The sequence below is a fragment of the Tachysurus vachellii genome, chromosome 25 (genome assembly GCF_030014155.1).
Source record: "Tachysurus vachellii isolate PV-2020 chromosome 25, HZAU_Pvac_v1, whole genome shotgun sequence".
Lineage (NCBI taxonomy): Eukaryota > Metazoa > Chordata > Actinopteri > Siluriformes > Bagridae > Tachysurus > Tachysurus vachellii.
In genome coordinates, this window is record NC_083484.1 from 507,501 (window position 1) to 529,248 (window position 21,748).

A 21,748-nucleotide genomic window follows, 5' to 3' on the forward strand; every position below is an offset into this window, starting at 1 on the left:
TCCAGCTTTTAACACGCAGCTCGGAGACGGACGCGGAGCCGTGAGGACACGGCGCAGGGCACGAGGAGATCAAGGGGGTGTAAACTTTTGTACAGATGTGTAAGCAGGGGGTTAGAGTAGGTGAAGAAAGTGTAAAACATCCACGACGTGGCATCAGAGCTGCGTCTCTGTCTCTCTGATGCTTTAAGTGTCTTTAATAAAAACACAGAGTGTAGAGACACAGAGTGTAGAGACACAGAGTGTAGAGACACAGAGTGTAGAGACACAGAGTGTAGAGACACAGAGTGTAGAGACACAGAGTGTAGAGACACAGTGTGTAGAGACACAGAGTGTAGAGACACAGAGTGTAGAGACACAGTGTGTAGAGACACAGAGTGTAGAGACACAGTGTGTAGAGACACAGTGTGTAGAGACACAGTGTGTAGAGACACAGAGTGTAGAGACACAGAGCGTAGAGACACAGTGTGTAGAGACACAGTGTGTAGAGACACAGAGTGTAGAGACACAGTGTAGAGACACAGTGTGTAGAGACACAGAGTGTAGAGACACAGAGTGTAGAGACACAGAGTGTAGAGACACAGTGTGTAGAGACACAGAGTGTAGAGACACAGTGTGTAGAGACACAGAGTGTAGAGACACAGAGTGTAGAGACACAGTGTGTAGAGACACAGTGTGTAGAGACACAGAGTGTAGAGACACAGTGTGTAGAGACACAGTGTGTAGAGACACAGAGTGTAGAGACACAGAGTGTAGAGACACAGTGTGTAGAGACACAGAGTGTAGAGACACAGTGTAGAGACACAGAGTGTAGAGACACAGTGTGTAGAGACACAGAGTGTAGAGACACAGAGTGTAGAGACACAGAGTGTAGAGACACAGTGTGTAGAGACACAGTGTGTAGAGACACAGAGTGTAGAGACACACGGCACACACGCTCGCACACATGCTCGCACGCTCGCTCGCACATACACATGCTCACACACACCCACACACACACGCTCACACACACGCTCACACACACGCTCACACACTCACACACAAAGAGTACACAATTTAAGAGGATTGTGCTAAAGCTGCAGCAGAATGAAAACTTCACAGCATTTTCACACACACACACAAACTAGTAAACTGTGTGTGTGTATCAGGCCTGAGCACCGTGTTCTACACATAATAACTCACAAAGTGTACATAATACAAAACAAGGATTATGGCTGGAATATAATTGTTTACTAAGTATGTTGACAATGTGTGTGTGTGTGTGTGTGTGTGTGTGTGTTTTGTAGCTGATCGTGTTGTATTTTACTTATTCACAATTCTAAGCTAAAGCTAATGCTGTCGTCTCTGCTGACGGGAAGTTGGTTGCCGTGGCAATGCAGCGTCATATTCTGCCAGTTATAGAGTACAAAATGAGGATGTAATCCGTATTCACACGTATTTATAAAGCACGGCTTCTGTAATAACAACAGCTCAGGTGTAAGAGATGTTCCTGAGTCGTTCACACTCTTTTTAAAGAGATTAAAATGAGGATGTGAAGTACAACGACACAGAGGAAGACAGGAAACAAACATGCAGCGATGTTTTTTTTTTTTTCTCACTGCAGCACAGACATTTTGCATTTGTGGACATTCTGCAGATCTGTTCTGCAAAAGTGCACAGAAAAGGAAGCAGACGTGTGAATCACAGCCTGAGGAACCTGCACTGTAGGTTCAGGCATCTACACTGCAGCCAAAATGTCACACAAATGAGTTCATCGTCATATCCAAGAGTCTGAACCTGTTCCCTACGGCTAGAACCAGGAATATCAACTAACACACACACACACACACACACACACACCATCTGTCAGGAACAGTATCATTACAATACAATACAGTTCAAAAACTCACAAACCCACTGAACACCACAAAGGAGCTGCAACGTGTTCTGGGTTTCTTTATGACAATTTCCAGGAAGGACTCACACACACACACACACACACGATGAGGTATAGAATAAAGCCCTGGACTGATGTTTCAGAGCTTCTCTGTTACTTTCCCAATGTGTATTTGTTTCTCACAGAAATTTACCAACGATCACAACTTATTTTCACTTATTAACCAACAACATATCCCACTTTTTATCCATTTCCGGTTACATTATAACCAGCTGTAAACACTCGCTCCTTCTGCAGCCCCTTTATTAACTTTAACTTTATTAACTTTATTCTCTGAAATAATCTCAGATACTCAGTTACTGAGAAACTGTAAAGAAGTGTAAACTCCTCTGTCCTGAAGATGTGGAGAACTTCCAGCTCCACCTCTGACTGGTAGCTCACACTGGAGACTCCTTCATGTACTGGAGTGTGTCCATATAAACCTGCAGCTGAGCGTCTGTCAGGACGTGAACTTACCGAAGGACTGTTGCAGTTATTTAGGGAACAAAACAGGATCTAATGGATCTAATGGATCTAATGGATCAGTTCCTGTGAAGTGAAGCCCAGTGTGATCAGGGTCACGTTCTGTAAGAGCAGATAAACACTAACTTCCTGCACAAACACCACACTGAGAAATAAAACTGATCTCTGAACTGAGTCTGATTTGTTTCCTGATCAACTTTGGAGTGTAATAATAAAAGTAATGACACCCAGTGACCGGATTACAGGGAGCACAAAGACTAAATCAGCAGCACAGGGTCCATAAGATGGGTTCGGGTCGGTTCGGGTCGGGCTCGTGCTCAGGCCACTTTCCAGCCTGTCTATCAGCTGCAGAGCAGAATAACGGACTCCGGTGTGAACACAATGCATTACAGTCAGAAACATCGCCCTACTCACCCATTTATAAACTTTATTTCCTCCTCGTGATGCTCACACTGATGCTCCGGAGACTGACGGTTGCGGGTCCCAATAAAACTCTTCTAATGATAATCAATGAAGTTAAAAAAAAAAAAAAAACACGATCAAACAAATCTCCAGCTCAGTGGAGTTGAAGGAGCTCCGAGACTCAGAGGGAACAAAATGACGGAGAAGAAACAGAAAATGCTGCTTTTAACGGCTCAGTGATGAGACACGACACGGCACGCGCGCATCAACCGCCCGCTGCCTCGCGCTCCGGTACCTTCACCGCGCAGACATGAAAACAGAGCGGCGACAATGTAGCGGGGAAACGCTGTGTGATGTGGCCGCTGCTCCGTTATACACACACACACACACACACACACACACACACACACACACACACACACACACACACACACACACACACACACACACACACACACACACCGCCCAGTCCGAGCAGCCTAACGGCCTGCAGGTGGCGCGCTGCAGTATGTTAAACTCTCGCGAGACAAATGAGGAGGCGTCACGTGACGTGATCTCCTCTTCCTCCTCCTCTTCCTCCTCCTCTTCTTCCTCTTCTTTCTCCTCTCAGGCGGAAGTTTTAGATTTTCTACAAAGAAAATCAAATGACTGCGTTTCATTTAAATATTTTTTTTTACATTGACATCACAATAAAGTTTAACTTGTTAAAAACACTTTCTGAACATCTGGAGGAGATTTACGTTTATTATTCAATTACATTTGTATTAGCATTATGGACTTTGTGCGCCCCCTGCTGTCAGAAAAGTGTTATTGTTTAATGTAACACATTTAGCAGACTCCCTAAATACAGAGTGACTTACATTTTTAATATCAATTTACACCATTGATGGTTAAGGGCCCTGCTCAAGGGCCCAGCAGTGGCAGTTTGGTGCACCTGGGATCTGAACTCATGACCTTCCGATCAGTAGCTCAACACCTTAACCAGTGTGCTGCACCTCATCCACCTCCAGAGGGCGCTGATGACCCATTATTAAGACCTATAAACCATGGCAGAAGATTTATTTATTACTGAAGTAATTTAATCTCCATCATATTTCGTGATGTTTTATGGGATTGTTTATGGGACTGATAAAGAGACGTCTTCAGTTAGGAACCTTTAAGAAGACCAGAGTGAAAAGAATTGCATTAAAAAACCTGAACTGTCTGGATGAACCTGAAGCAAGCAGGTCTGAGCTGGAACAGTTTCATTATCTGGGAATAAATGACTATAACAGTAGGTCAACAGAAGAGCTGTATTTCTCTCTCTCTCTCTCTCTCTCTCTCTCTCTCTCTCTCTCTCTCTCTCTCTCTCTCTCTATTAGATATCTAATGGAGTTTCCTGGAGGATTTCTGCACACTGCCCTCAGGCCTCGAGATGACAGGAAAGAAAAAGAGACATGTTTTTCACTCTCGACTTCCTGGAACACATTGTTTACTGAAGAGAAAAAAGATCAACTCTTTCATGAACCCATTAATCAGAATGTCAGTGTCTTAAACATCAACATGAACCTCTGAAGAACCTTTTCTCTTCTAGGAAAGCAACTCATTTTCTGAAGACCTGTTTGCAGGGTCCTCTGTACAGGTCTTATATAAAGACAGGTACATCACACTAATCATTAAAGGTTAAGACTTAATTCATGCATTTATTGATTAGTGTTTGAGGAGAACCGGATTAATGAATGCAGATTAACACTTAACATGTGTTTATGTTCATGAGCTTCAGTCACATTTCCATCTTCACTTCTCCACACTTCCTCGAGCTGTTTGTAAACACCAGCTGCCATGTGGCACTCTGACGTAATCCAGAGGGCGGGGTTTACACTGTAGTTCAAAGCCACGTTTAGAACAACTTCCAGATTACAAATCCCACAATCCCTCGCGCTGCCAGATGATTGGTGCTGATGTGTGGGGAGGATGCGGTGGGGAGGTGGATCATGTCCTCTCTGAGTGCATCATAGAGAGAGAGAGAGAGAGAGAGAGAGAGACACACACACACACACACACACACACACACACATAGAGAGCCACACACACACACACACAGAGAGAGAGAGAGAGAGAGAGAGAGAGAGAGAGAGAGAGAGAGACACACACACACACACACACACACACACACACACACAGAGAGAGAGAGAGAGAGAGAGAGAGAGAGAGAGAGAGACACACACACACACACACACACATAGAGAGCCACACACACACACACACACACAGAGAGAGAGAGAGAGCCACACACACACACAGAGAGAGAGAGAGAGAGAGAGAGAGACACACACACACAGAGAGAGACAGCGAGAGCGCGCGCGCGCGAGAGAGAGAGAGACAGAGAGAGACACAAACACATACAGAAAGACATTACAAGCTCAGATCGAGGAGACAGAATAAAGGAGACAGACAGTAAGGGACGTTAATAAGAGACAGTTTTGACTCTTTAACAGCTACACAAACTCGCCATAGAGAAGCAGCTCAGATCTCGTCTTGTTTCTGAAGGTAAGTTCTGATCATGTTCCGGGAGACAAAACACATCAGTGCAATCGGCGCGTTAGAATCTTCTTCTCTTCCACTTTATCTTCTGTCCAGTGCACATTGTCCACCTCACATGCACAAGTGCTTTACATTTCAAACCTAATTCTGTTTCTGACAGTAAAGGATGAGTTTATGTTCTGTGTGAAACTGGACCACGGCTGGTCTTTAACTCACTGCTGATGGTTTCCACTTCTCATCAACAGGAAGCGAGCCACTTCTTCTTCACTTCTTCTTCTCTTCTTCTTCTTCTTCTCTTCTTCCTCCTTTCACACGCTGCAGGACGGTCGTGTAGAGCTAGAACACGTGAGGGGTCTGATATTGATCTGGGGTTTAATGATAAGATCCAGTTCCTCGATGTTAGTAAATCAGATTTGGTCATAAACTAGGCTTCAAAACAAAGCAGTAAAATATCATTTGAAATGAAAGACAAAAAGCAGCAGAGAAAATGATCAGACTCTGATTAGACTCTGATTAGACTCTGATTAGACTCTGATTAGACTCTGATTAGACTCTGATTAAAAACGATCAGACTCTGATTAGACTCTGATTAAAAACGATCAGACTCTGATTAGACTCTGATTAAACTCCAGATAGGTTTTAAGATGAGAATTGACTTTTTTTCCTCTTCAGGATTTGTGTGTTATTGTGTACCAACATAATTATAGTTATAACGCTTCATAGCCAATCATCTGAATCACAAGTGCACTTCTAACCCCTGGCTCCCAGAACATACACACTGAGGCCTCAGGGGTCCTTTATAAAGTTAACAGTTCTAGTTTTATACACTTGAGCATCCTTTGCCTTTTTTACGTCTCACTTCTGTCACATGCGCACGTGTGGCACTTCTTTGTTTATAATGCGTTATTACTATGAGTGTGAATGAACACTAGGGGGCAGCAGGTGAAACAGGGCCACGTGGAGGAGGTTTTATTCAGGTGAGCTCACCTGCTGCTCCGCTCACGTGTCCAATAACGCTGTGGAAAAATACACCAGTATCTGAAACATGACGTTTTTCTTCTGAACTCCACATCTAACGCCCACAGTTGTGTCCTGAACTGCATCATGTCTAATTAAACACTGCATTGAAACACCACACTAGTTCAGGTGTACACTATTCTACTAAATAATAAGCAATCTGGGACAGAGGAAGACCACAAAGGGTTGCCAGGTGTTTCACATTATGTCGGTGTGTGATAAAAGCCATGATGTCCTTTGTTAGTGATTAGAGGAACCTACAATTTGTGTTGACATTTAAACTGAAATAATTATTGTGTATTTCAAAACATAAAGCATTGATAATGAAAAAAACACAATTAAAGGAAAAATAAAATGTATATTATATAATAATATTTCAGTCAGTCTTGAGGTCTACATGTTTGGAGTCTTCAGAATCAGAATCAGAAAGATCTTTGTTGCCAAGTATGTTTTCACGTACGAGGAATTTGTTCTAGTACAGAAGCTCCACAATGTAAACAGAATGGCATTGATAAGAAATGAACACATATATAATAAAGTCAGTTGTATGTACAGTGGAAAATGTATGTACAGAACATAATGCAGTCGCATATTGACTGCACCATTCACAGAGTCTTGATCCAGTGTTGCCATATCTGTTATTATCCTGCGGAATGATCTGGAACAGGCTGATGTTTTGTGGTGGTGTGGAGTTTGTGTTTTTATCACATTTTTTTTTTTTTATATTTTTATCACATTTTATACAACTGAGCAATTGGGGGTTAAGGGCCTTGCTCAAGGGCCCAGCAGTGGCAACCTAGTAGTCATGGGAATCAAAAATCACAACTTTCTGATTGGTAGTACAGCAGTTAATGATCTAAATGGAAAATGTTGTTTTTAAGTGTGAATCTGATTCTTATCTCTTTTAATTTTAGCAACCTCAGTTCCTCTTTCTGTTCTCCTGCCACTGGGCTCAGGCCTGATCCATTCTGGCCGCCATGGTTCTGATCCTGGGAAGAAGGCTAAACCGGGAGGATTCGGGTGTCCGCGAGTCTCCTGCCGTCAAGCGCAAGGTTCTGGAGATGGACACGAAAACTCTGAGCAGTCCTGACGTGTTTGACTTCTGCTCAGGCCCGAGCCATGCAGAGAGCATCCTCCAGATGTTCAACGAGTTCCGTGACAGTCGTCTCTTCACCGATGTGGTGATCAGTGTGGAGGGTCGTGAGTTCCCATGTCACCGTGCCGTGCTGTCGGCTTGTAGCAGCTACTTCCGCGCCATGTTCTGTAACGACCACCGCGAGAGCCATGCAATGCTGGTGGAGATCAATGGCATCCGTGCCGACGCCATGGACACCTTCCTACAGTATGTGTACACAGGCCGTGCGCGCATCAACACAGAAAACGTGCAGTTTCTGTTTGAAACGTCCAGCTTGTTCCAGATCGTGACGCTGCGTGATGCCTGCGCCAAGTTCCTGGAGGACCAGCTGGACCCATGTAACTGCCTGGGCATCCAGAGGTTTGCTGACGCTCACTCACTCAAGCAGCTCACTGCCCGCTGCCGTAACTACGCCCTGCAAAGCTTCGCTGACGTGATGCAACATGAGGAGTTTCTGGACCTGCGCCGTGATGAGCTTGAAGACTACATCTCCAGCGACGAGCTTGTCATCAGTAAGGAGGAGACGGTGTTCGAGGCGGTGATGCGTTGGGTCTACCACGACATCGAACACCGTCGCTCCATCCTGCGTGAGCTCCTGACGCATGTCCGCCTGCCGCTGCTGCACCCTAACTACTTTGTGCAGACGGTTGAAGGCGATCAGCTCATCCAGAATGCACCGGAGTGCTACCAGCTCCTGCACGAGGCACGTCGATACCACGTACTCGGCAATGAGATGATGTCACCTCGGACACGCCCACGCAGGTTCGACTCGTCATACGCTCTTTATCAAACACGCTTTTCTGCTGTTCTTTGTACAAATAAAAATAGCAGCTTCGATACCTGTTCTGAAATTTTACAGGGTTTTACGTAGAACAAATCTCTTAAGATGAACAAATGAAAAGAATTTACTTACTTCTGTTATTCAATTTATACATAAATATGTAACCGTATTAGCATGCCCTGAATTAGCAACAGTCGTACAACTAGCTAGCTACATTAACACACACTGTTAGAATCATGTGAGCAACTTAAAGCTTGATTAACGGAAGCTAGCTAGCATTAGGCTAACTTTAATATTATCTAATTAAAACTGTTAGCCAGGTTTGTTACAGAAACTAGCCAACTTTATGCTGTGATTCGGTTAAATCTATTTACAATGTTAGTGCCAGTTAGTTTAAATAGTATATGAGAGAATATATTATTGTGTAAAACTGCAGATCATGTGATTTTTATTTCCTTTTCTGCTCTTTTGTTTTGTTTTCCTTTGAGACATTTGGTGTTGAGAAACAGGTCAAAGCACTTAATCAGGTAACAGAGTTGTGATTATCCAAACCGGATCTACTTTAACGCCTCAGGTCTCATCCATTTTTTGTTTTTAACTTCACACAGAGACGATGTTTGAGTGTCGTCTTGTAAAACCGCTGAAACAGAAAGGCTTCATTAAGCTGTGTGAAAGCCACTTAATGACGGGTTCTCAGGAGACTCCGTGTCGCTGCTGAACTCCGTCGTTCCTTTGTATAGGTCTGAAGTTCATCGGTGTGACCGCATCACGCCACCCCTCTCGTCTCCAGTCTCTGTGTTCAGGACCTCATGTGGAACCGTAGCAAAGAGCAGAAGTGTCAGTTTACTCTTCCTCACCTCAGCGGTTCTGCCCTGCGGCACACGGACGTTTGTCTGTTATTTCACTCTTCAGCGTCCTCTTAGTCACAAAGGGAGAAAGATAAAAAATATAGCTGGTAGCTTTATTATAATTTCACACAGAGAGGAGACAAGATGGAACATGAAGAGAACATCTGTACAGAGTAGGTCTGGTCTCGTCAGGCCTCCGTCGCTCGTTAATTGTCTGTAGGAAGAATGACAGCGGATTCAGGATTTTTTTAAGAGAAAACAAAAAGATTTTTACCTGATGATAAATTTGTGTGTTTTCTTTTTTAATGCAAAATTTAGCTTCTGATACATTTTTGTTCAAAACTTTCTGTTGATGTCTGAATTACAGATTCAGTACTTATGTAATACTGATCTGAAACAGATCCCAGTACTGATCCAGTAACACTTCCCAACTGGTCCAGTAAAGATCTGATCCAATAATGATCCAGTTTAGATTGTATTTAATACTGATGTAGTAATAATCCAGAAATAATTCAGTACTGATTCAGTTCAGAGCAGATTCTAAATACAGTGTGCTGTCTGAACACCTCACACACTCATAAATACCACAAACACACACTCTCCTGCTGACGTGTGTCTGTGTTCATTTAAATTATTTTTCACCCTTGAACTTGTCCTGGTATGAATGTGATTAGACAAAACGATCTGTCGTCTCTCTCTCTCTCTCTCTCTCTCTCTCTCTCTCTCTCTCTCTCTCTCTCTCTCTCTCTCTCTCTCTCTCTCTGTGTGTGTGTGTGTGTGTGTGTGTGTGTGTAGTGAGTTTATTGTTTAGTTCTCTGGAATGGTTTTATGGTTATGGACATGTTGGTGTATGTGCAATTCTGTAATCACCTCGACTGCCATGATAAAGTCACACAGTGAAGAACAACAGCTATAAAATGCAGCATGCTGGAGGACCTGTGTGTGTATGTGTGTGTATGAGTGAGTGTGTGTGTATGAGTGAGTGTGTGTGTATGAGTGAGTGTGTGTGTATGAGTCTGTGTGTGTGTGTGTGTGTATGAGTGAGTGTGTGTGTATGAGTGAGTGTGTGTGTATGAGTCTGTGTGTGTGTGTGTGTATGTGTGTGTGTGTGTGTATGAGTGTGTGTATGAGTGTGTATGAGTGTGTGTGTGTATGAGTGTGTGTGAGAGTGTTTGTGTCTGTGTGTATGAGTGTGTGTATGTGTATGAGTGTGTGTGTATGAGTGTGTGTGAGAGTGTTTGTGTCTGTGTGTATGAGTGTGTGTGTGTGTATGAGTGTGTGTGTGTGTATGAGTGTGTGTGAGAGTGTTTGTGTCTGTGTGTATGTGTGTGTGTGTATGAGTGTGTGTGAGTGTTTGTGTGTGTGTATGAGTGTGTGTGAGAGTGTTTGTGTCTGTGTGTATGAGTGTGTGTGTGTATGAGTGTGTGTGTATGAGTGTGTGTGAGAGTGTTTGTGTCTGTGTGTATGAGTGTGTGTGTATGAGTGTGTGTGTGTGTATGAGTGTGTGTGAGAGTGTTTGTGTCTGTGTGCCCTTCTATATGTGTGTTGGTTTTGAGGGAGTTGGTGAACACTGTGTTTAGCAGGGTGTCAGTTTGCTGCTCCACTCCTCTGTCTCCGGGCAGATTGCAGACCGACGTCTCCGTATATTCTTACTGAAATATGTGGAAATAATCTGTGTGTCTAAGAGCACGAGCAGCTCTGTGTGTTTCTGTTCTCTCTGCTCTTGTGTCCTTCCTCAAGATCAAGGACAAGCGAGATGGAAACTCGTATAAAAATGATTTTCAGGCAGAGAGCCACTGCTCTAAGACCTCAGACCTCAGACCTCAGACCTCACTCTCTCGCTCTCTGGCTCTCTCACTCTCTCATTCTCTCTCACTCTCTCGCTCTTGTCCTGCATTTTTGTTCCTTGCTATTCTTAGCTCAGGGCTGACAGTGGAGGAGAAAAACACAGCCAAACAATCAGGTTCTGTTAATGATTAACAGCAGAGGGCAGTGACGCTCAGTTCACTGTGTGTGTGTGTGTGTGTGTGTGTGTGTGTGTGTGTGTAAAAGGTCACTGTGTGAAAATGAAAAAATATCAGAACCCTTTAGACATTTTCTAATAAACTCCTGCTTTAATGTGAAGTCCCCATCTGAATTCAAATTAATTTAATGACTCACTCACAGGACACAACAAAAGTCTTCATGTAAATCCAGTTGGAAAGAAGTCCTATTTATTTAGTGATAAATAATAAATAATTGTTTAGTCAAAAACGTATAATAAACTAATAATAAACTTGTCTGGAGAAAAATATCAATGAAAACTGCAATGAATTAAAATATATAAAAATAAAGTGAATTAAATGCATATAATAATAATAATAATAATAATAATAATAATAATAATAATAATAATAATAACTGCACTTATGTAAATGATAATGTAGAATCTATAACCCTATTTGTAAAGTGACATAAAAATAACTATTATTATTATCATCATTTAAATGTTTATATATTTTTTAAAGAAAACTTTCAGTGTAAAACAAATTAAGATGTGATTTTTAGGATTTGCAGTATTTTAAACATAACTAATCATGAGCTCCACAGGTTAGTAAAAGCAGCAGGTCTGAGATGTTTCCTCACTGCTCGTGATGATGATGATGATGATGATGATGATGATGTGATCCTGGAGCAGGTTAGAGCTGCTGTATATTCTCTGTGTCTCTCAGCGTGGTGTAACCTGCTGGTAGACGTAATCAGAGTTTGTTTTGTCTGGTGATTTTGTGATTGTGTGTCACGCTCATCACATCGTCCGTCTAACACCGTCTGTTATCGCTGTGTACTTTAGAAACAGGAACCTGGATTAATAAGCTGTTCGATTATGTAGCTGTAAAGTGTGTGTGAAACAGGGCGTGATTTTGTGGTCTCACAGGTCCACGGGTTTCTCTGAGGTCATCGTGGTGGTGGGCGGCTGCGAGCGAATCGGAGGCTTCAACCTGCCGTACACTGAGTGCTACGACCCCGTGACAGGAGACTGGAAATCACTGGCCAAACTTCCGGAGTTCACCAAGTCTGAGTACGCAGTGTGTGCTCTCCGCAATGACATACTGGTCTCAGGTTAGTGTGTGTGTGTGTGTGTGTGTGTGTGTGTGTGTGTGTGTACCTACACTCCATCTGTATCACATCTGATTTTACACACATACATCACATGAGGAAAATTGGGTGGAGCTTCTGTCAGTGCTGCTGTTATAAAGAATTAATCAACACTTTCTGACCAATCAGAATCCAGAACAGTGCTGCGGTATAAAAAAATACGACCGAGACGTCTATCTGAAGAGTAACAAGACATCTTTCTTTCATCTTTCATTATGCAAATCACTTCAAAAGTTTGTGTCCCCCTTTCAGAATGCAAAATGTGTATAATAATAATAATAATAATAATAATAATAATAATAATAATAATAATAATAATAATAATAATGAGGAGAAGAAGAAGAAGTCTTATGCCCAGGCTTTACCTTTCGAAGTCAGTTTTCAGGTTCTTATTTTATTTTAACAACATGGGGCACAAACTTTTGCACTGAATTCTGTTCATTATGATTGTGCAGCATGTTATTCACCATGTTTCATATTAATCCTTAATCCATCTGCCTCTTCCATCCGTCTGCCTGCACTCACATGCCTCAGACTGGAATGTGGAATAAATTTGGGTCTGTTTTGTGTGTGTGTGTATGTGTGTTTGTGTGTTTATGTGTGTGTGTGTGTGTGTGTGTGTGTGTGTGTGTGTGCATAAGTAGTTTTACCCCCTGAACATTTTCCACCTGGTAGAGATTCAGTTTTGTGTGTTGTGTGTAGTATGGTGTGTGTTGTGTGTAGTATAGTGTGTGTGTTGTGTGTAGTATGGTGTGTGTTGTGTGTAGTATAGTGTGTGTGTTGTGTGTAGTATGGTGTGTGTTGTGTGTAGTATGGTGTGTGTTGTGTGTAGTATAGTGTGTGTGTTGTGTGTAGTATGGTGTGTGTTGTGTGTAGTATAGTGTGTGTGTTGTGTGTAGTATGGTGTGTGCTGTGTGTAGTATGGTGTGTGTTGTGTGTAGTATAGTGTGTGTGTTGTGTGTAGTATGGTGTGTGTTGTGTGTAGTATGGTGTGTGTTGTGTGTAGTATGGTGTGTGTTGTGTGTAGTATAGTGTGTGTGTTGTGTGTAGTATGGTGTGTGTTGTGTGTAGTATGGTGTGTGTTGTGTGTAGTATGGTGTGTGTTGTGTGTAGTATGGTGTGTTGTGTGTAGTATGGTGTGTGTTGTGTGTAGTATGGTGTGTGTTGTGTGTAGTATGGTGTGTGTTGTGTGTAGTATGGTGTGTGTGTTGTGTGTAGTATGGTGTGTTGTGTGTAGTATGGTGTGTGTTGTGTGTAGTATGGTGTGTGTTGTGTGTAGTATGATGTGTGTTGTGTATTCAGTGAGGTGACTGAATGGTAACTCTAATTGTTACCGTTAGAACATTTGCATAACTGTCAAGTAGTTTGCATTGGATTAAGATTAAGAACAGGATATAAATCTGTTATAACTGTAAATGTGTGTGTGTGTGTGTGTGTGTGTGTGTGTGTGTGTACCTACACTCCATCTGTATCACATCTGATTTTACACACATACATCACATGAGGAAAATTGGGTGGAGCTTCTGTCAGTGCTGCTGTTATAAAGAATTAATGTGTGCAGGAGGTCGCATCAACAGCAGAGATGTGTGGATGTACAACTCACAGCTCAACATCTGGATCCGAGTGGCGTCACTGAATAAAGGACGCTGGAGACATAAAATGGCCGTCTTACTAGGAAAGGTGAACACACACACACACACACACACACACACACACTCACACACACACTCACACACACACTCACACACACTCACACACACACACACACTCACACACACACTCACACACACACTCACACACACTCACACACACACACACACTCACACACACACACACACACACACTCACACACACTCACAAACACACACACACACACACACACACACACTCACACACACTCACACACACACACACACACACACACACACACACACTCACACACACACTCACACACACTCACACACACACACACACACTCACACACACTCACAAACACACACACTCACACACACACACACACACACACACACACACACTCACTCACTCTCTCTGAAATACAGTTGCAGCTCATCTGGTTATACAGTAAAGGTGCTGTGATGATAAATGCAGTAATTAAGCTGTACTGATGTTTATTAAAGCTCAGTGAAGTCATCGTTACAGCTCCTCTGTGTTTATCCGCCCTAAACAAACTCCTCACTTTCGTTATTTTATCTCATTTTATTGCCTGCCAGTTGCTATGGCGGATCAACCAATCAGAATTGTGCATTTTAATATGTGTGTATATTACAGACAATAGGACTGAAACTCGTTTTGTGTAGAAATGCTTCGACTCCTTCAACTCTGAACAACATCTCTTAACGTCTCACTATAAATACATCAGGATACATCTCACTAAACCTTCACATGAATCTCTTCTCTTCTCTTCTCTTCTCTTCTCTTCTCTTCTCTTCTCTTCTCTTCTCTTCTCTTCCCTTCTCGCTGTTGCTTCTTGGCAGTTTACAGCGTGACCTCATTCATTCCTCCACCCAGTGAGTCAGAGGGAAACCAGCTCCATAGCTGTACACTGCTGCTGTCAGAAAACAGACTGTTTTAGTAGATAAAATATAGACCCATAAGCAGTTCTGGAAACACTAGGAACACGGAAACACAAGACACGGAGACAAAAACAACAACACACCAAAGACAACACCCCAAAAACAACACCCCAAAAACAACACCCCAAAGACAACACAAACACAGGAACACAGAAACACAAGGACTCAGCAAAAAAAACAAACACACACACAAGACAACTGGTATAAACAGGGAAGGGAATTACTGATAACACAAGGGACAGGTGTGCAGAGGCAGAACGGATAAGGAGGGGGCGGAGCTAACACGTGAACAAAAACAAAAGCACGTGGCACAAGATAAAACGTCACCCTTGTGTTCAGACAGGAAAGTCTAAGCCGTTCCTGACAGCTGCCTCTATGTCCTTCACGTAACAAGAACAAACAGCATGAAATCCTGGCCATGACCCAACCACGTGATGGAGGGGTGCTGGAGGTTCAAGTACAGAGCTTCATGTGTTAAAAATATGGTGAAGTAATCTGTGTGTATATAATCCTGATCTGATGGAGCATGTGGTATGATGTTTCCTCAGTTAACCAGAAAACCTCCTAACCATGATGTCTTCTCCTGTTCTATATGATCTGTCATTAACTTTGTACAGAGACATTAAGAAAAAAAACAAAGCTTAGATCGCTGGTGTCTCTGGTGAGTGAACGGAGCTCACACCGATTAGTGTGTTGTGTAATCTGTGTTCAGTTCACTCAGCTCCAAGCAACTCATCCAACCATAGAAACACGTGTTTATACGTGAGGATGAGTATGGTGTCCTTCGTCCTTTTCCTCCTGATGTATTGAGTCACGTCCATGTTTACAGTCACGGACTCAGATCCAGCACCATGTTGTTGTGGAAGCTGCTTGTTGGTGTCGCTCCATGAAGAGCTCGTTTCAGAATAAAGCTCAGGGCAATGCTTCGGAGAATTGCTCCTGTTTGTGAACGAGCGAGTGAACAAACAGCTGTTTGTGCAATATCAATAATGCATCGTGTAACTTACATCCAGCTCCACAAAACAATCTGTCTTTTCTCCACAGAAGGATTAATGTCTCATTTGGGTTGATTTCTCCTCCCTGGATCTCCAGCCTGCTCTGATTTTACGAAGGTCTTGGATCCACTCAGTTCATGTAAACATGATGAAACCTCTTTAAGACTAATAGAGTCACCACCCTGTGGTTTTAACATCTTACTGAGAAAAATTACTGCTGATGCTGGAATAAAAGGAATTCATGTAAATGTTGAATCTGTCTGTAAAACAAACGAGTCCAAATCTTTCCTCTTCTTACTTATAAAAGAATTCTCTCTCTTTTATGACTCTTTCTTTTGCTCTTTTCTATTTTTTTGTCCTCACATGAGCAGCACGTTGTGTCTCCGTGTTCCAGCATGTTGAGGTTCAGGCGCCGCCTCTCCAGCTTGACCAGTTTTCGGTTGAATTCCGTTAGTCAACATGTTTACTGAGTCACGCTCAGGTGGAGGACATTACAGACAAGTTTGTTTTTGCCCCAGGTGCAGGAAAGGGACGGGACTGTAAGTGTTTACGGTTCACTGAACTGCCGACAACAAATGAATACAAATCTGGAACCTTCCTTTTTAGCAGTTTGCAGGTTGTCCATCAGATAAAAGGGGCGGGACTTAAACAGGACGTAGGTGAAATTTTGGGATTTGTTGCCATGTCGTGTCACCAGTGTCACTGTGTGTGTTTCTGTTATAATATAAAACTGTGAGGAAACGAAGTTATTTCCAATAACAGCGTGATAAAAGTGTTTATTAGAGCAAGGTCATTAATATAAACCTGTTCTACTGTCTGAGCTGCTGTTAGAGAGAATTAATCAACACCTGAGGACCAATCAGAGTGCAGGATTCAGCAGCGTGGCATGTTCCTCACTTCAGATATTATTGTTGTTGTACATCTCATCCTACCTGATGGACCTGACTCTGGTTCTTACATCACTGTTTCTCACAATTGTTGAGTCAGGAATTAAAATGGAGACCAGTTTCTGTTCCTTTTTGTTTTACTGGAAGGGCACAGTGTGTGCTTTAAAGCTTAGGGTGAAAAGAGAACATGAAAAAAACTGTATTTATATATATGTGTGTGTGTGTGTGTGTGTGTGTGCAGGTGTATGCGGTGGGCGGTTATGACGGTCAGTCGCGCCTCAGCAGTGTGGAGTGTTATGACTCTTTCTCTAACCGCTGGACTGAGGTGGCCCCCATGAAGGAGGCAGTGAGCTCCCCAGCGGTGTCCGGCTGCATCAACAAGCTGTTTGTGATCGGAGGAGGTCCTGATGACAACACCTGCTCTGATAAGGTGAGTCTGAGCAGTCGAACCCTCGCGTTAAAGTGTCCTGTCAATCACAGTGGCTATATTTATCCTGCTGAATAAACAGGTGATGCACAACCAGGGCTCTGTGACAGAAGACAGTATTCAGGAGATATTATGAAGTCATTAATGTGGGTCATCGTTCCACCTCAAACAACTTGGAGAATTGATTATTCTAATTAATATAATTAGGTTATATTGTGATTGATGGATGATTAGTGAGAGTGATGGTGATTAACGGTCGTTAGTAGTTGCAGTCGTCAGTGATACTAAACGTGTGTCAGTGTTAGAAACGTGTTGTGTGATAAAATAGATAAATGTTTAACATGTCCGCTAGAAAAGCAGCTTTCATGCTTAAGCCACAAGAAAGATTGGGTTCCTGAGTCAGTTCCTGTATCAGATTTCTGCGCTTCCTCTGCATCCAGTGCTGCCCCCTCATGGTAGTGGAGTGTAAGAGCAGCATGACCTGGATCTGTCACAGCTCTGATGTTCTCCAGGTTTCTGTGTGGAGCAGAGAACTCTGTCTAAGTGGCTGTGAGAACGTGGATCACATTATTTTACATATTTGTTGTATTTCCCTCTGTTTAATAAGACGTCTGTCTGTCTGTCTGTTACTGTTTGTTTATTTCTTAATAAATCTGATTAAATAAAATGTAAATATTATTAATATTTATCTGCTTATTTATTTACTCTCAATCTGTCTGTAGCACTATCTGGATTTCTGCCTTTTTGTTTGTCTTCTTGTCTACTTGTCTGTCTATACATCTGTCTGTCTGTCTTTCTATCTGTCTCTCAGCCTATCCTACAGTATATGCTATCTCTCTCTCTCTCTCTCTCTCTCTCTCTGTCTATCATACCATCCATCTGTCTATCTCTTTCTCTTTCCACTTGAATTACTGGAGTTCTAGGTCCAGACAGCTGATGCTTTTCCATGCAGAATAGAGTGTCTCAGCAGAACCCTTGTAGAACTGCAGAACTGTATGAGAACACTCTCTCTCTCTCTCTCTCTCTCTCTCTCTCTCTCTCTCTCTCTGTCTGTCTCTCTCGCTCTCTCTCTCTCTCTGTCTCTCTCTCTCTCTCTCTCTCTCTCTCTCTCTCTCTCTCTCTCTCTCTCTCTCTCTCTCTCTCTCTCTCTCTCTGTCTGTCTCTCTCTCTCTCTCTCTCTCTCTCTCTCTCTGTCTGTCTCTCTCTCTCTCTCTCTCTCTCTCTCTGTCTGTCTCTCTCTCTCTCTCTCTCTCTCTCTCTCTGTCTCTCTCTGTCTCTCTCTCTCTCTCTCTCTCTCTCTCTCTCTCTCTCTCTCTCTGTCTGTCTCTCTCTCTCTCTCTCTCTCTCTCTGTCTGTCTCTCTCTCTCTCTCTCTGTCTGTCTGTCTCTCTCTCTCTCTCTCACTCACTCTCACTCTCTCTATGTCTCTTTGTCTCTCTCTCTCTCTCTCTCTCTCTCTCTCTCACACTCTTACTCTCTCTATGTCTCTTTGTCTCTCTCTCTCTCTCTCTCTCTCTCTCTCTCTCTCTCTCTCTCTCTCTCTCTCTCTCTCTCTCTCTCTCTTTCTCTCGCTGCTCAGTTAGAGTGTAAAGTTTTATGACATTTCCTCTGATGGTAATGAATGTGTGTCGTCTCTCAGGTTCAATGCTATGACCCGGAGTCAGACTGCTGGTTGCTAAGGGCCAACATCCCCATCGCTAAGCGTTGCATCACTGCTGTTTCCCTCAATAACCTCATCTACGTGTCGGGCGGTTTGACTAAATCCATCTACTGCTACGACCCCACCGAAGACTACTGGATGCACGTCGTACACACCTTCAGTAAACAGGTAAATTGTTTATCCTCCTTCCCCCTCCACAATTTCATGACACATGAGCAGACAGGAATCTGGTGTGTGATTAGAGAAAATAATCCCTTCTCTGTGTGTGTGTGTGTGTGTGTGTGTGTGTAGGAGAGCTGTGGGATGTCGGTGTGTAATGGGAAGATCTACATCTTGGGCGGACGCAGTGAGAGTGGCGAGGCGTCAGACACCATCCTGTGCTACGATCCGGCCACAGGGATCATCACAGGTGTAGCGGCGATGCCACGACCCATCTCTTACCACGGCTGTGTGACCATCCACCGCTACAACGAGAAGTACTACCACTCATGACCATCCACACACACTTAGCCTGTTCCTTCTGTGTGTGTGTGTGTGTGTGTGTGTGTGTGTGTGTGTGTGTGTCTGTGTGTGTGTGTGTCTGTGTGTGTGTATGTGTGTGTGTGTGTGTGTGTGTGTAGATTTAGTATTTACACTGTAAACATTCAGTCCAGTAAAATTTGTTCACAGGAAACTAATAACAGTTTTAATGATCAGAATTCTGTTAACAAAGTTACAGTAAAATTTTCACTGTAAAAATAATTTGCATATTTCCTAAATAATCATTAATATAAATATCATTAAAATATAATTTGATAATTATTTTCTTTCCATCTGGAAAAAACATCAGTCTAAGCTAAGAGCAATAAAGTTAAATATCGCTTAATGTGTAATAAAACATTTCTTTGTTTAAGGCACTCGAGTAAAACACCAAACAAACATTTTATTTTATTTTCGCTCTTATTCTAAAATAAATATTTAATATTGTTCTGTATTTCATTTCTTAATACTGTTATTAGTTTTCTTCCAGCATTTTTACTCTATTTTACTTCTTTTTGTCTTTTAATTTTTATTACATTAAAGTTGTCATGTTCCTCCGCCCGCTCTGTGACCTTTGACCCCTTTTACTTTTTGCTAAAGTTCTCTGCTGCCGCACTTGTTTTTTTTAATTATGTTTATTACATTACATATTTTATTGTTATTGTTGATATTGTATTCAGGGGTGTGTGTGTGTGTGTGTGTGTGTGTGTTATTGACTCAACACTGTGCTCTGTGTGTTTTTAAGAAATAATTTAAGAACTTTTATATTACTGTGTTATTTGTACACAGTTGTGGACTCGTCTTTGTGTTAGTTTCTGATCAACATTAAACCAGTGAGAGTATTCTTCTTCTTCATCTTCTTCTTCATCTTCATCTTCATCTTCTTCATCTTCTTCTTTTCTCTTTTTTTGTATTATTCCCACCAGGTAAAAATCTTCTTTTTCTGTCTGCGGTTCTTTTATTCCTCAATTTTCTTATTCTTAAATTTTTGTTGTAAATATAAATTAAATCCTTTTTTACTGCATCAGTAAATGTTTATAATCATGCCAAGACTTTATTACTGTAATTAAAAGGGAAAAAAGGTGTTAAAGATGTAGCAGCCACAACTGTGTGTGTGTGTGTGCGTGCGTGTGTGTGTGTGCGTGCGTGTGTGTGTGTGTTTGTGTGTGTGTTTGTTTTAAGGAAATTTTAGGGATTTTAATTAGATTTTTTCTTTTTCCAGAATTTCTTTTTTTCCATTTGTGTAGTCGAGTGCAAAAGTTTACACACCCTAAATATGAAACTGAATTTGAATGAAAAAATTCTAATTCAATGTTTATTGATCAAAAAATGTAGAAATTTAAATGACTATAATATTGACTTTTTTTTTCTAAATTCATTATTTTAGATTTTCTTTTTCTTCTCAGTTCTGGCTCATGATGTTGATGATTGTCATATTTAACGTCCTACGACCTTGTGTTCACATACGTGGACGTCACTGCATCTAAAACGCAAGGCCAAACCAAAGCCTTAGGAGGTTAAATAAAGAAGAATATTTTATAAATAGGGATGCAAACTTTTGCACTTGATTGTGTGTAAACTCATTAATATTGAGATCTATAATGTAGACAACACTACAGTAAATAAAACGATTTAATCATTTAAAAGATCCGGGAGAAGTTCGTCTCCGGCTGATTTGACATTTTTTGTAATTTATTCAGATTTCTGAGCTGATTGTGGGGTTTTTATTTTATTGATATTTTTAGAGAAACATTTGGTGATGCTGAGTGTTAATGTCACTGTCGCACTGTGGGCTTTATAAAAAAGTATTCATGCAGTGCATTATGGGAATTTCACCTTGTTGCTGTGTGCAGCCTGATGTGGTGAATATGAGAGTGTTAGTGAGTGTTAGTGAGTGTTAGTGAGTGTTAGTGAGTGTTAGTGAGGGCTCTGAGTGTTTATTTTATAGTTTCCTGTAATAGTTATATAGTTATAAATGCCTCTCTCATCTGTAATCTGTATTTCCTGAGTGATTGATGTGTGTTCGGTGAAGATGTTACTGAACCTGCCTTAATAAAGTTCTTTATCCTGTGTGTTCGTTAAGCGTCGTCACACACACACTTCATTTCCTGTGCAGTGTTTCGTGTTCGTGTTCACACTCCAGAGATTTTGTACTGCAGAGACGAGTCTTTAAAAATAGTTTAACGTAAAATAAAAACAACAACAAACTTTTATAACATATAAAAATATTTTATATAAATATTAGCACTTTGGACGTTTGCAGAAAGAAAAAGCTATAAAAGAAGCAAAAAAAAAGTAGTTTTTTTTCTATTATTAGTTATAATAGTATAATTTAGCACATTTATCCATAAGAGATTTAAACATATAAGAAATGTTTAAAAAAACACCTGATATCAGAATAATGCTGAAGAAGGTCAGGGACCAAATGAGA

At 41.7% G+C, this 21,748-nt stretch overlaps 2 protein-coding genes across 5 annotated transcripts in view; one reads left to right on the forward strand and one right to left on the reverse strand.

The window, feature by feature from the left end:
* sh3kbp1 (SH3-domain kinase binding protein 1) overlaps positions 1-3,205 on the reverse strand; it is a 36,450-nt gene extending 33,245 nt beyond the window's left edge. For all 3 annotated transcript variants that reach the window (XM_060861311.1, XM_060861310.1, XM_060861309.1), the window contains exon 1: positions 2,810-3,205. In XM_060861311.1, the coding sequence (XP_060717294.1) occupies positions 2,810-2,813 (4 nt within the window). In that variant the 5' untranslated portion in view covers positions 2,814-3,205. The remainder of the gene's footprint in view (positions 1-2,809) is intronic.
* Positions 3,206-5,044: 1,839 nt separating this feature from the next.
* On the forward strand, positions 5,045-21,387 carry klhl24b (kelch-like family member 24b). Of its 2 annotated transcripts, XR_009647792.1 has the most exons (8): positions 5,045-5,326; positions 7,252-8,234; positions 12,016-12,200; positions 13,798-13,916; positions 16,954-17,142; positions 18,778-18,966; positions 19,090-19,344; positions 19,419-21,387. XR_009647792.1 is itself a non-coding variant. In XM_060861384.1 (7 exons), the coding sequence occupies exons 2-7, from the start codon at positions 7,315-7,317 to the stop codon at positions 19,288-19,290; spliced, it is 1,803 nt and encodes a 600-aa protein (XP_060717367.1). In that variant the 5' UTR covers positions 5,045-5,326; positions 7,252-7,314; the 3' UTR covers positions 19,291-21,387. The 2 variants fall into 2 exon arrangements, 1 of the variants encoding a protein (XP_060717367.1); XM_060861384.1 differs by having other exon boundaries at positions 19,090-21,387.
* The last annotated feature ends 361 nt before the right edge of the window (positions 21,388-21,748 follow it).